At 56.5% G+C, this 12,602-nt stretch overlaps 2 protein-coding genes and 1 long non-coding RNA gene across 3 annotated transcripts; all 3 read left to right on the forward strand.

Annotated features, from left to right (window-relative positions):
* The first annotated feature begins 146 nt into the window (after nt 1-146).
* SNCG (synuclein gamma) lies at nt 147-5,070 on the forward strand. The gene is made up of 5 exons (XM_055538123.1): nt 147-595; nt 1,394-1,435; nt 1,730-1,857; nt 4,462-4,533; nt 4,781-5,070. The coding sequence occupies exons 1-5, from the start codon at nt 178-180 to the stop codon at nt 4,799-4,801; spliced, it is 681 nt and encodes a 226-aa protein (XP_055394098.1). The 5' UTR covers nt 147-177; the 3' UTR covers nt 4,802-5,070.
* Nucleotides 5,071-6,385: 1,315 nt separating this feature from the next.
* Nucleotides 6,386-7,169, forward strand: LOC129621595 (uncharacterized). The gene is made up of 2 exons (XR_008699498.1): nt 6,386-6,531; nt 6,881-7,169. It is a non-coding gene; the product is annotated as an uncharacterized LOC129621595 (long non-coding RNA).
* Nucleotides 7,170-10,215: 3,046 nt separating this feature from the next.
* ADIRF (adipogenesis regulatory factor) lies at nt 10,216-12,553 on the forward strand. Its single transcript, XM_055538174.1, has 3 exons — nt 10,216-10,436; nt 12,111-12,173; nt 12,361-12,553. The coding sequence occupies exons 1-3, from the start codon at nt 10,376-10,378 to the stop codon at nt 12,465-12,467; spliced, it is 231 nt and encodes a 76-aa protein (XP_055394149.1). The 5' UTR covers nt 10,216-10,375; the 3' UTR covers nt 12,468-12,553.
* Nucleotides 12,554-12,602: the final 49 nt, after the last annotated feature.

Below are 12,602 nucleotides of genomic sequence, written 5' to 3' on the forward strand. Positions count from 1 at the left end.
TCTTGACCCCTGCCCTACCTGGGACCAGTAGCAGAGACGCCTTTCTTTTCTGTGTCTACTCCCCCGCAGCCCCTCTCCACCCCAGAGGTACACAGACACAACAGCCCCAGGCCTGGGAGCACCTAGTCAGGGTGGCCCCTGTAGGTGCCCAGGGTGGCAAATGAATGAGGGGCAGTGATGGATAAGGATGTGTCCAACCTGCTATGGCCTGTCAGGGGGCAGGGGATGGGGGGAGGGTTGAGCCAGCAGAGGCCCAGAGGCCCTGGGAGAAGCTGGGGGCAGACTGCTCCCTCCCTCCCTCCTTCCCCGCCCCCTCCCCTGGGCTGGCCGGGCTCCCATCAGCCGCCGCTGCATCATCAATATTTCATCGGCGTCAATAAGAGGCAGCCGCAGGGACAGCGGCCGCAGCAGCACTCGAGCCAGCTCCGGTCACAGCTCATCTGGGGAGTCAGACTCCCATCCCTGCCCACCGCCATGGACGTCTTCAAGAAGGGTTTCTCTATTGCCAAGGAGGGTGTGGTGGGGGCCGTGGAAAAGACCAAGCAGGGAGTGACGGAGGCAGCTGAGAAGACCAAGGAGGGTGTCATGTATGTGGGTGAGTTTGGGCGCGGCAGAGCCGGCAGGGAGGGGCAGCTCGGTGGCCGCTTAAGTTCCTGGACTTGACTTTATCCCCTGACCCCAGGGAGGCATGTTTGGGAGGGATGAGGACTCCTGGGCCCAGAGGCCCCGCACTCTCCTGTACACCCCTGTCTGTCTGGGCCTCTGTGGGGTTGAGGGGTCTCAGGCAGGACGGCAGGAGAGGCACTTAGCCCTCAGACACACCTGTGTGTGCGCACAAATGCACACACCACCACACACCAGCACCCCGCCCCAGTATCCCCCACAGCCCCGCGACTCAGAGAAGAAGCCACACTGGAGCCCTGGGCTGAGCAAGCAGGGACTCAGCAGCCAGGCCGTAGGTCCCCACTCTGCCCAGAAAGAAGGGCTACCTCAGGGGAGATGAGATGGACCCTCAGCATCCTGGCCAGCCTCCCAAGCCCCCTTCCCCTTCAGCTCCTTCCAAAGAGGAGGCCAAGCTGATGACTCAGCTCTTGTTGACCCTATCAATCCCAGCTCCGAGGCCCAGGCCACACCCACTCGAGGTCCACCCACCAGACCCTACCTCAGGCTGGTCTCTCTCTTCCCTGCATCCTGTCCTGTCCACTTCCCATCCATCCCCTTCCTCCAGACATAGCAGGAAGTGGCCTTTGAAAGGATGGCTGGCCCCCGGACACCATCCGCACTCCCCACCGACTCTGCAGCTTGTCCAGCTGTTCTGTGGTGTGTTTGCCCTGACCACTCCCCTCCTAACACCTGGAGTGGGCTTGGGCTGACACCTCCCTTTCCTCCACAGGAGCTAAGACCAAAGAGGGTGTTGTGCAGAGTGTGACTTCAGGTAAGGTGACCCAGGACCAGGGGACATGGAGGGTGGGACATCAGGAGACTTTTGCACCTGGCTACTAAAGACCCAAGCCTGGGGCCCTCTTTACCCCCTTGCTGTACTAAGACCCAGGCCTCCAGAAGCTGGAGGTAGGCCCAGGGTGGACCACCTGATCATTGTCAGACCTTCCGGGGAGTCAGAAAGAAGACAGCCTAGGTCTCCAGTAGAGCCAGAGTTTTGAGGGCCCAGGGCAGGCTAGAGCCGGGTTGGGTGGGATCAGGGCCAACGCCTGCCAGATTCCTCCCACAGTGGCTGAGAAGACCAAGGAGCAGGCCAACGCCGTGAGTGAGGCCGTGGTCTCCAGTGTCAACACCGTGGCCACCAAGACTGTGGAGGAGGTGGAGAACATTGCAGTCACCTCTGGAGTGGTGCACAAGGTGAGATCCAGTCCCTAGCTCGGGGCCCTGTACTGTCTCCTGGGCCCACGGAGGCCATCTGGGGAAGAAGCATTATCATCTCACTAACTTACAGGGCGGAGAAGGCAATGGCACCCCACTCCAGTACTCTTGCTTGGAAAATCCCAGGGATGGGGGAGCCTGGTGGGCTGCAGTCCATGGGGTCGCTAAGAGTCAGACACGACTGAGCAACTTCCCTTTCACTTTTCACTTTCATGCACTGGAGAAGGAAATGGCAACTCCCTCCAGCACTCTTGCCTGGAGAATCCCAGGGACGGGGGAGCCTGCGTCTATGGGGTCCCACAGAGTCGGACACGACTAAAGGGACTTAGCAGCAGCAGCAACATACAGGGGAATGGAGACTTAGGGGCCCTGGTTTGTGCTTGGTGTTGTCACATCCCGGGAACCTCACGATCACCCCTGTGTGGGGGACAATGGAGGGCCCAACTGGAAAGTGAAGGTCAAAACCACACCCACCCGATGGTGCTCAGCATTTAGGAGACACCACATTTTACTAGAGAAAGCAGGGTCCTGTGAGCCCCACGTCGTGACAGGCAGCCTCCCACGGGCAGTGGACACCAGATCAGAGCTGCTAAGTCACCGCCTACCCAGCGACCAGCCTCCCTCCAGAACCATGCTGGGCTGGGCCTCCTCCTGCAAAGAGGTGCAGTGAAGCAGCGCCCCCTGGTGACGGGAAAACAGTGAGGTTCTGACCACACCCTCTGCCTCTGTCTTTGTGGACATGTGTACGTGCTGGTCCTGTGTGCGTCTGGGCAGCAGAGAGGACAGGGGCAATTTGAGGGGGTGGGGAGCCTGGCTCCAAAACCTATGCTCTGAAGAGAGACTCTGAGTGAGACAGGAGGAGATTGTGGTGGGAGCCAGTTCATTTTTGGGGCAGGAGGTTTTCCTATTCCAGAGATGAGCTGTTCCCAGTTGTATAAGCAGATGTTGTTTAGAAAGTTCCACCCTAACTGGCACAGGCCCCTAGGGGCCAGTGGAATCCTAGGTACCCAGCACTAAGAATCCCTGGAGTGGGTTAGTGGAAGGGTAGGCGGTGACCCTCCTCTGGCTCTGGACACAGCACCGAGGTCACAGGATCTCCAGACTCTAGGAGCAGGCAGGTGCCCCCTCCCTTAGGTCCCAGCTCTTATTAGCCTGTGACCTTGGGAAGCTACTCAACTTCCCTGGGCCTGCATATTCTCAGCTGTAAAATGCTTGTTGGGGGTGTGTGCTGAGTATCCATCCCACTGGGCTGTGATGATATAGGAAAACAGAGCCCCGTGATGCAGCTTCACCTTGCTTATGGTGAATACCCAACAAAAGGAGGTGACTGTATCATCATTATCATCAGTGACCCCAGGCAGGACCCAGATGTACCCCAGGAGACCTCAGGCCCCTCCCTCCCCCACCCCCCCAGCAAAAGAGGCCTTAGAATGGGGCCAGGCTGCCCCCGAGGCCTCTGAGCAGAAGCCTGAACACTCCTCGCTGACTTTGGAGGAGGGCTGGTGAGCCCTTGGCTACCTCAAGGGAGATATTTATTGGTGACAGCCCAAAACCATCCATGACTCGCCGTCCAGTGAACTGCAGAAGGAGGCAGCCCTGGCCACCTGTCTGACTGCTCATGCCCCTGCCTCATGCGCCCACCCTGGGGCGGCCAGGACACGTGGCTGCCTGTACTTTGTCTGAGGAGCCTCCCCCAATTCTGGCTGTCTCAGTCCACCAAAGGGCAGGAGGACACCATGGTAGCCCTGAGGGGTCAGGACCCTCCAGAGGTCAGTGCTGAGCCCAGGGTCCAAGCTGATCACCCAGTCTGGCCCCAGCTATCAGTTATCACGCAATCACCCCAAGGCAGGACACCATCTCAGGCAAGGGTCTGGTTGGGTGTAGGTAGGTAGAAAGAGACAGGAAGTGGGAGAGGATTATATAAGCCCTGCTGGTCCCACCTGAGGGACCAGCCTGAGCCCATGCCCATCCAGGAGGCAGGGAGAAGGAAAGAGGGAAGCACTCATGCTACTGGGGATAGGGTTAGGCCTGGAGCAAGCCAGACCTGATCCTTGTAAGCCCCACGGCTTTGAGCTCTGAGGCCTTGAGTTGAATACCTGGCCTCTCTGGCCATGGGGCCCCCATGTGAACAGTGGAAACATGCCCTTCCTTCCAGGGGTCTTTGAGGATCACAGTAGGAGAAGGGTATGTGGTCATGTGATTCAGGAACACTGAGGGTGGGGTCAGGCCCGGGGCTTCAGAGGCCACTGCCCACCCCACCCCCATTACTAGGCTTGCTCATGGAGGAGGCCCAATCAGGGTCTGTCAGGGACTCACTGCTGGCTTCTGGGGGTGAGGCTGGGCTCAAGGATACTTGGTACTCCCAAGTATCCCAAGGATACTTGGTACTCCCAAGGCCAGAAGGCCTTGGCATCATCAGACAACCCCCATGAGGCTCCATCACCTCCAAGGCCAACCTGGCCTTCACACCTCCCTCCCTTCCAGCCCCCAGGTAGTGATGAGGACCTCTGTTCTTCTTTGAGGTCAGAGTAGTGAAGCTCTGCACCCTCCACCTGGTCCCACATCCCCTTTGCTTTTCCACAGGAGGCCCTGAAGCAACCTGTCCCCTCACAGGAGGATGAGGCGGCCAAAGTGGAAGAGCAAGTGGCTGAGGAGGTAGGAGCTGGATCCCTGGGGTAACACAGGGGTCCCTACGCAAGTTGCTTCCTTCTCAGGGTCCCAGAACCCACAGGGGAGCCTCCTGACCTGCAGCCCCCTGAGCCTGAGTGTGAGATCCCCTCATGAATAACCTCCTCAGGGCAGAGAGGCATAGATGACACTCTTCATCCCCACTCCCTAAGCCAGGGTAACCACTGAGGGGTGGGGCCCCAGAGCCATGTGTGAAAGTCACTGTTTCTTCCAGACCAAGAGTGGGGGAGATTAGAAGGCTGCCAGTGATCTGCAGAGGCCCTGAGGAGCATGCCATCGCCTCTTGGCACAAGGGGTGTCTGGTCCTGAAGTAGGACCCACAGAGCTGCCCAGCCCCACACCCTCATCCAGCCCCCCACAGGCCGTCCCCCCGTGCTGTCTCCACCACTGCCGTCAGCTCCCTAGCCTTATCCCTGCCCACCACCCTCTGATCTTTCTGATCCCCACAGATGCTACTGTGAATTTTTTTTTTTTATGATTGTAATGATTCCAAATAAAACTCAAATCCCCACTGCATACCTGCTCATTCTTCTTTCTATTCTGCCTTATTCACGAAGATGCCCCCTGGGCCCTCCCAGGAACAGGAGCTGGGCCAGGTATGCTTCAGGGATGCACTGGGCATTTCCAGCACCTTCTGAGAGCACGCAGTGCCTTCAGAGACTCCCCCACCCCCACCATTGCCTTTTAACGTGCAGGTGGCGGCCCTGCTTTTTGGCTCCCGCGAACAACCTCGAGAACACGCTGTCTGCTGCAGCATGAGACCAGGATGTCCCAGGTTTTGAGCTTTGACTCACCCTCCAGGGATGGACCCCTCTGATGGCAGGGGTCCTCCTGGGCCCCTGGGGTGTGTCCTTGGAGCCAGTTGTCCTTCTGGGAGCAGGGACACCTAGCACCCCTCCCTGAAGCAGATGGTAACTTCCAAAGATGTGAAGTCTAAACTCAGAGCGAGGACTTTTTGCATCCTCCTTGGCAAAGAAGGACATGACCCCAGAGTTCCTCCCTCCTGTCCCCACCCAGCCTTGAGCTCCCTACCAGGTTGGAGCTGGGCTTTCCCTTCCTTCAGCAGAGTCCTGTCAAGGATCATTAGAAAACACAACAGTTGAGAGGCAGGAGAGGAAGCATCCGCCTAGAGAGAAAAAGAGTCAAAATATTTGTTGGGCTCCTCCCAGGTGAGGGACACTGCACTAAGTGCTTTACCTTCTTTAATCCTCAAAACCAATTGTTAGTACGTCCCCAGTTTCACCGAAACTGAACTAAGAAACAGAGAGGTTAAACAACTTGCCCAAGGGCACAGAGCTAAGAAGCTGGGGCCTGGCAGAAGGCCAGGTGGCCTGACCCCAGAGCCACACAGCTGATTCGCATCATGCTCTGCTACGTCCACCCCGACTGCGTGGGCTGCAGTGGCCTTGCGGCAGATGCCACCATCTCCAAGATTTCAAAACAACCCAGGGACCCGAGTGGTTGTTTTCCTACATGAAAGGCTATGGGCATCATGCCCTGGAGTCTTGTTCAGAGGTGGCTAAGTGGACAGCAGGGTTCCTTTCCCTTTAACACCCAGTCTGGGCTCAAAGCACCTAAGTGGCTTGCCCCAGGTCTCCAGCCCTGGGTGGGGGCGCTGAAGCTTGAGTCCAGGCCACCTGCTGATCCTCCCTCCGTGGTGGAGAGCAGAGGTCAAGGGCAGCCCTGGGGGCTGCAAAGCCAAACAGCTGAGCTTCATTGTAGCCCAGTTTGCGGTCATGGGCATCCAGTGCTGAGGAGGCAGAAAAGAGCAGTTAGCTGCTGGTCTCCCAGCCGTCCAAACCCTACCATGGGAGGAGTGAAGGGTCTTGAAGAGGCACAGGGCAGTCAGGGGTGTTCCTACTCCCAGGTTCAGACTGCTCATCAGCAGGCCTGTGCATGCCCCAGAAAGAAGGCCCGAGGGGCTGGGTGTGCCTGAGAGAAAGCGGAGGAGACAGGTCCTCTCAGGTAACTGCAGGAGGAGGATACTAGACTGGGCTCCTGGGGTTCCAATACCCTCTCCTCTATTGAGGGAACGTGGAAGGGTCCCTGCTGCTTGTCCCAACTCCCACCTCTGCCCCCGGACACATATTTAAGACCTGTTCCTGTGATCCAACAACGAAGTTGCCTGGTCCAGGAAGATTCTTCCCCATCCCATGAGCACCTGCAGTGTGCTTTACTTTTAAGTCCTCTATTATGTGCTGTGAGCTCTGTGGGGCTGTACCTGACTTCCCTAGAGGAGTAACTGCTCTCTCCCCATCCCTCTCTTTCTCCAAGAAGCCCCAGGTGACCTGTCCCTCTTTTCTTTTTTTGGTAGGTGGCAATTGTAATAAGAGAACATACATATGAGACTTGTCTTGGCAGCCACAAGATGAATAGATCTATGCTCCAACCCGCCAGAATCTTAAAAGTTAATAGAGGGCTTGACTGGAGTCAGTCATATATTCGGGCTTCCCTGATGGCTAAATCGGTAAAGAACCTTCCTGCAATACAAGAGACACAGATTCAATCCCTGGGTCAGGAAGACCCCCTGGAGAAGGAAATGGCAACCCACTGCAGCATTCTTGCCTGGGAAATCCCATGGACAGAGGAGCCTGGCGGGCTACGGTCCATAGGGTAGCAAAGAGTCAGACACGACTGAAGCGACTTAGCACACATGAATGCAGTCATATATTCGATTCAAGAGGGTTTCAACAACATCTTACTCTCTCAAGGCTGTGTTCTAAAAGTGGCCACTAATACGGGATTTGTAGTCAGGACATTCATTCCAAGGACAGGAGAGAGGGTGGGGAGCCTCTGTTTGCTCAGGTCCAGCTCACGAGGCAACCGGTAGTTACATCCTCTTGATGACCTCCTCTGACATTGCTACAACAGATTTTTCAATCATCTTCTATGTATCAGGTAAGGTGTTTGACTCTAAGGAACCAAACTGAGCAAACTAGATATGGTTTCTTCAATTGCTCAGAATCTTGGAGGTGTTGGGAAGGAATACATTTTCCTTTACCTGTCTAGGTTCTTCTGGCTGGTCAGAGAATTAAACTGATGTGAGACAGATTGACAGGAGAAAATCAAAGTTCAATAGCATGTATACACGAGAGACCCAGGGAAGCTGAGTAACTCATCAAAGTGGCTGAAACAGTCACCTGAAATATCATCTTTAGCTAAAGACAAAAGAGGGTGTTGGGGCTAGTGGTTTGGGGAGGAAGGCAGTTGACATGAAGATGGAAAGCAAGTGTTTAGTAAACAAATGTTTGCCGGGTCATGTACAGAAAATGGGACACAGAGAGGAATGTTAACAAATAGACTTTTCTCGGTTTCTGCCTGTCTACATACCTAGTTAATGTCCTAGTTAGCCATGGTGATAGTTCTATTACTGTAATAGACCCTCTAACTTAATTCTCTAGGCAACTAAGGGGGAAGGTCAAAGTTTCTTCCTGAGTCTTTTGGGCCTTGTTTTCAGCTTGAAATAGCCTGCATTTCAAAGAGACATTTTAGAGTGGCAGATCTTGCTCCCCTGCAGAGGAAAGAGAATTTGAAAAGCAATAACACCGAAGTGTGGTGCGTGTCATGTTAGGGAAATACAGAATGCTGCGAGGCCCAGACTGGGATGCCTCATCTAATCCGTGATAGGGAAGCCTTCCCTGGTTGTGATCTTTTTGATGAAACTGGAAGGATGAGTAAAAATTAGCAAGATTAAGGGGCCCACCGTTCCCACCATCCCCAACCATGGACCCTCAGCTGTGTCAGGCATCCATCAGCCCATTTAATCCTCACCATAACACCCTGGGGGAGATTCTGTTATTGTGCCCCCCACCATCAAGGATTGAGGCTTGAGGCTCAGAGAGATGAAGGAAATTGTTCTAGCGAGTATTTGAACCCAAGGGGTCTGACTTCAGTGCCTGTTGCTTTAGAACCATTCAGCTGTCTCTTATCACCTGCTTGGGCCTGGTAGTCCCTCCCATAGAGGCTGTTGCCTATCTCATTCTTTGCCCACAGGGCCTGGTGCCAAACAGCATCAGCAGTTCAGCAATGAGCTAACTTGGAGCAGTGTAAAAGGTCTTCCTGGCTAAAGGGGGAGGGCTGGCAGGCCTGGGGTAGGGGCTGGATGGGGCTCTCCGGAATACTGAAGGAAGAGTCAGGTGGGCTCGCCTTAGCCCTTAGAGCTCAGGGTTGGACCAGGCTCCCGGCAGGGAGGGATGCGCACAGGGCAGGGCAGTTGCTTTGTTAGTCTGTGTTTGGTTTCCCTTCCCCCCGCCCAGATCTCCTTCCCCCTAAGCAGATCTCAGGGCCTGTCCCTTCCTCTGGCCCAGAAACCCTCCGTTAATCAATTTTTTATGTGTGTGTGTGTGTTCTCCAGATACCCCACACCAGAGGCGAACCCTCCATGACTTAGTCACTCCTCCCTATCTATTAGGCAGGGTGTGGCCCAGTTGAGTGGCCCTGAGTAAGCGGAGACTTCCCAGAGCTCCAAAATAGGGGGGACTCCTACAGACATGCAGAGACAGGCCCAGAAAGGGTTAATCAGAGAGCAGCCTTAAAGAGGGTCCAGTCACAGGCTGAGGGGGTGGCCTCCAGGCTCCAATGGCCAACTCGGCCAACTCGAGTGGAAGAGCGCTGGGCTGGCCTGACCTGCGGCCTTGAGCATCAGGAGGTTGTGCCTCAAGAGTTGTTTTGTTGTCCCTGGGATCCCTGGCTGCCCTACTGACACGCAAGTCATTAAATGACCCTCCCTCCTCCAAGGCCCTCTGGCCATCCCTGAGCCCCTCAGGCTCAGTCCCGGGAAAACTGACTTGAGCAACCTGTAGCTGGGCTGCTCCCTTACTTGCAGTGTGGTCTGGGGTACTTTCCACCCAAGTCCTTGGGCTTTGGCGACCGACAACGATTTCCTTGCCTCAGCTGGACACAGGTGGATGGCCCTTTCTGTTATTCCCCTTCCACTTGGAGCTGTGTGGTCCCCAGTCAGGGCCACGCGAGGAGTCACTTGAGGGTCACTCAGGGTCACTTGAGCCGCCAGTGACTGGCCTCTACGGAAGGAGGGTGGGACTTACTCCACAGTCTCTCCACTGCACCCCCCCATCCTACCCCTGTCCCAGCAGCAGTTGGGCAGATGGCATCTGCCAGTCTGCAGTGTCCAGGCTGAGTGCGTGGGACCTGCTGGTTTGGCGTTTGTCAGGGCCCTAGGGTTTACAGCCCACCGACTCAGACTTGAGTCCCTGCCATGTGAATTTTGGTGAGACCTAAATCACCCTCTGTGCCTCATCTTCTTCCTAAAAACTACTAACTCCCATTCAAAGAGCTTGTTGTAAAGGTTACACAAGAGGCTGGAAGCGTTTGCACAGCGCCAGGCACAAAGTAAATACTTAATAAAAAGCAGCTGCTATTAATTACAACTCCACCTGGTGATGATCCCCACCTCCCTCACCCCTCCCAGGCTGGGGAATCCTCCCGCCCACCCGGTGGAGGAAGATTGGTGCGCCCCCTTGTGCCCCCAGCCACTGTCACGATCCCCGATCCAGCCCCTCTGCAGCCCTGAGCCCCTCTTCAGACACTAGTTGGCACCCCTCCCCGCTTTCCCATCACGGCCCGCCTGAGGCCAGGATGTGCTTTCGGGCTGGCGGGTACTGGAGCAGGGCCCGGTCACTCCCCTGAGTGCTGGGAACCGCCCCGCGCCCCCTCCAACCCCCCTTCGTGTGGGGAGGGGCTGGCCCTGGGGCGCCTTAAAAACCAGAGCTGGCGCTCGGGTCGCAGCCGCTTTGAGCAGGATCCAACGTCGCTGCGGCTACCCTTAACCACTCGCAGACCCCCCGCAGCCATGGCCAGCAAGGGCTTGCAGGACCTGAAGAAGCAAGTGGAGGGGGCGGCCCAGGAAGCGGGTGAGAACAGAGCGCGACGCGGCACACCCGATGGACGCGGGGGTTGGGGGGCCCAAGCCAGGGGACTGTGCAGCCGGAAAGTCGAGGGGGTGGGGGTGGCTCCGGCTGGGAAGGGCTCTCTCCGGAGTTGCAGGGACCTGGCAGGACGCCCACCCCGACCAGCCCAGGAATGATGCCTTGAGGCAAGCGGGAGAACAGCGGTGCCTGGGCGGGGTGAGGCACTGGGCATTGCCAGAGCCAATCCGAGGAGGCTGCGAAGGCGGGGAGTGGCCCCACCCCGGCCCTTGGGAGAGTGAAGAAGGTCCGCGGGGGACGCGGACTCTGCCACCAGGCGATCTCTGCCCGCCAGGGTCCCAGAGGCCCATAGAACCAGGATGGGCTGAGGGACGCAGCTCCAGACTCCCACTGGGCTTTGTTTTGAGCACTCCTCCCTTCCCCCCAATATTAATTTCCTCTTAAGTCCTCACCCAGAGGACCTTCCCACCCTCACGTGGCCAAGGCAGGTCACTAGTCTTAGTCTCCAGCTCCAGCTCTTTCCTCCTCAGACCTGAGGTTACACACCTTGGGGTGAAGATGGACGGGGGGCAGGGGATGTGAGGAGACTCTGGGTGCACCAGCAGCACCTGTTCCAGTTCCGGCTCAGCCTCCCCTGGGACTCCAGCTCCCAATCAGTCCTATGCATATCCCAGTCAGCTGACAACACCTAAACCCACCCCATCCTTCCTCAGTGCCCTAGGAAAGCGAACAGTTGCTCCGCTAGGCTAAAAGGGTAGCACGAAGCCTCTGCTTACAGCACCCTTCCTTCTGGCCCTCACTTTTCCCATCTGTAGGCTGAGTGCAAAGGCTCCTTCCCTGTGGTCCTGACTGTGCTATGTCAGACAAGGAACCCAGGGATGTCTGTGAGCAGCAGATCCAGGGCCTGCCTGACCCCTGTGCACCTGGCCCCTAGGGTCTGGGTAAGGTAGGCCTTTTACTGTTTAGCAGTAGATGAGCAGATCGCTGAAGGCCAGAGCACCTGTCTGCCTACCCAGCAGGGGGGGGGGGGGCACATCTGAGCTCCTGGAAACCCTGTTCTCCACAGGTATAAACTCAGGTATAGAGATGGCCTGACCTTGGAAGTTTCACCTGTTTCCTGCACTTCATTTCCTAATGCCTTAAGCTGCCTGTGCACAGAGGCAACTGGCAGTCATTGCTTGTGTGCCCTCTGGGGAAGGGTACAGAGAGAGGAGGTAGTGAGAATGCCTTGCAAAGTAGAAGTCCCAGTGGTGGGAATTCAGGCATTTGGGCCAAGCTTCTAGGGGAGAAGTTGTTAAAGGGGGCAGGGCTCTTCCTGGGCCATGCCCAGCAGCAGCCACAGCCCAGATGCCAGTTCCAGCCCTGCCCTGCCTTCCTTCCTCTGTTGGATATTTTCTCAGCAGTCCTGAAGATCGCAAGGGAAGTAAGCCAGAGGAGAGGAGCCCAGAGTTATAAATAAACAAGAATAATACCCTGGAGTCCTGGAAAGGGCCCATGCCCCTCACTGACTGAGTAGCCTTGGTCAAAGGACTTTACCTTAATGGCATCCATCCTTGGGCATGTAGGACAGTCTACTCTAGAGAACAGATGGGGTTGGCAGGTGGAGCCCCTGTGGTTAGTGGTATCTGAAGAGCTAAAGCCCACATCTCTCTGTTCCAGTGACATCGGCCGGAACAGCGGTTCAGCAAGTGGTGGATCAGGCCACAGAAGCAGGGCAGAAAGGTCTGGTGGGGCTGGTGGGCAAGAGGGTGGATAGCCCAGCACACCTCCATATTCCACCCAGCACTGTCTCCTCTGCAGACCCTCTGTCCTCATTGCTTCTGGGGAGGGAGCCCCAGTGGAGGCTAACCTTGCATGGCTGTGGTTCCCCAGGGTCCCGCCCTCAACTGATCTTTCCTTCCTTCCCCAGCCATGGACCAGGTTGCCAAGACTACCCAGGAAACCATCGACAAGACTGCTAACCAGGCCTCTGAGACTTTCTCGGGTTTGGGGAAAAAATTTGGCCTCCTGAAATGACAGAAGGGAGACATGCGTGACTCCCTTCGAGGCCCGGAGCTCTGGCAGGCTCTTGGTGGGCCACCTCATTAAAACATATATTCCTACCCTGTGCCCACTTCATGACTCCTACACGGGCCCAGCTCTCCCTCGCTT

Source organism: Bubalus kerabau, chromosome 1 (assembly GCF_029407905.1).
Source record: "Bubalus kerabau isolate K-KA32 ecotype Philippines breed swamp buffalo chromosome 1, PCC_UOA_SB_1v2, whole genome shotgun sequence".
Taxonomy (NCBI): domain Eukaryota; kingdom Metazoa; phylum Chordata; class Mammalia; order Artiodactyla; family Bovidae; genus Bubalus; species Bubalus kerabau.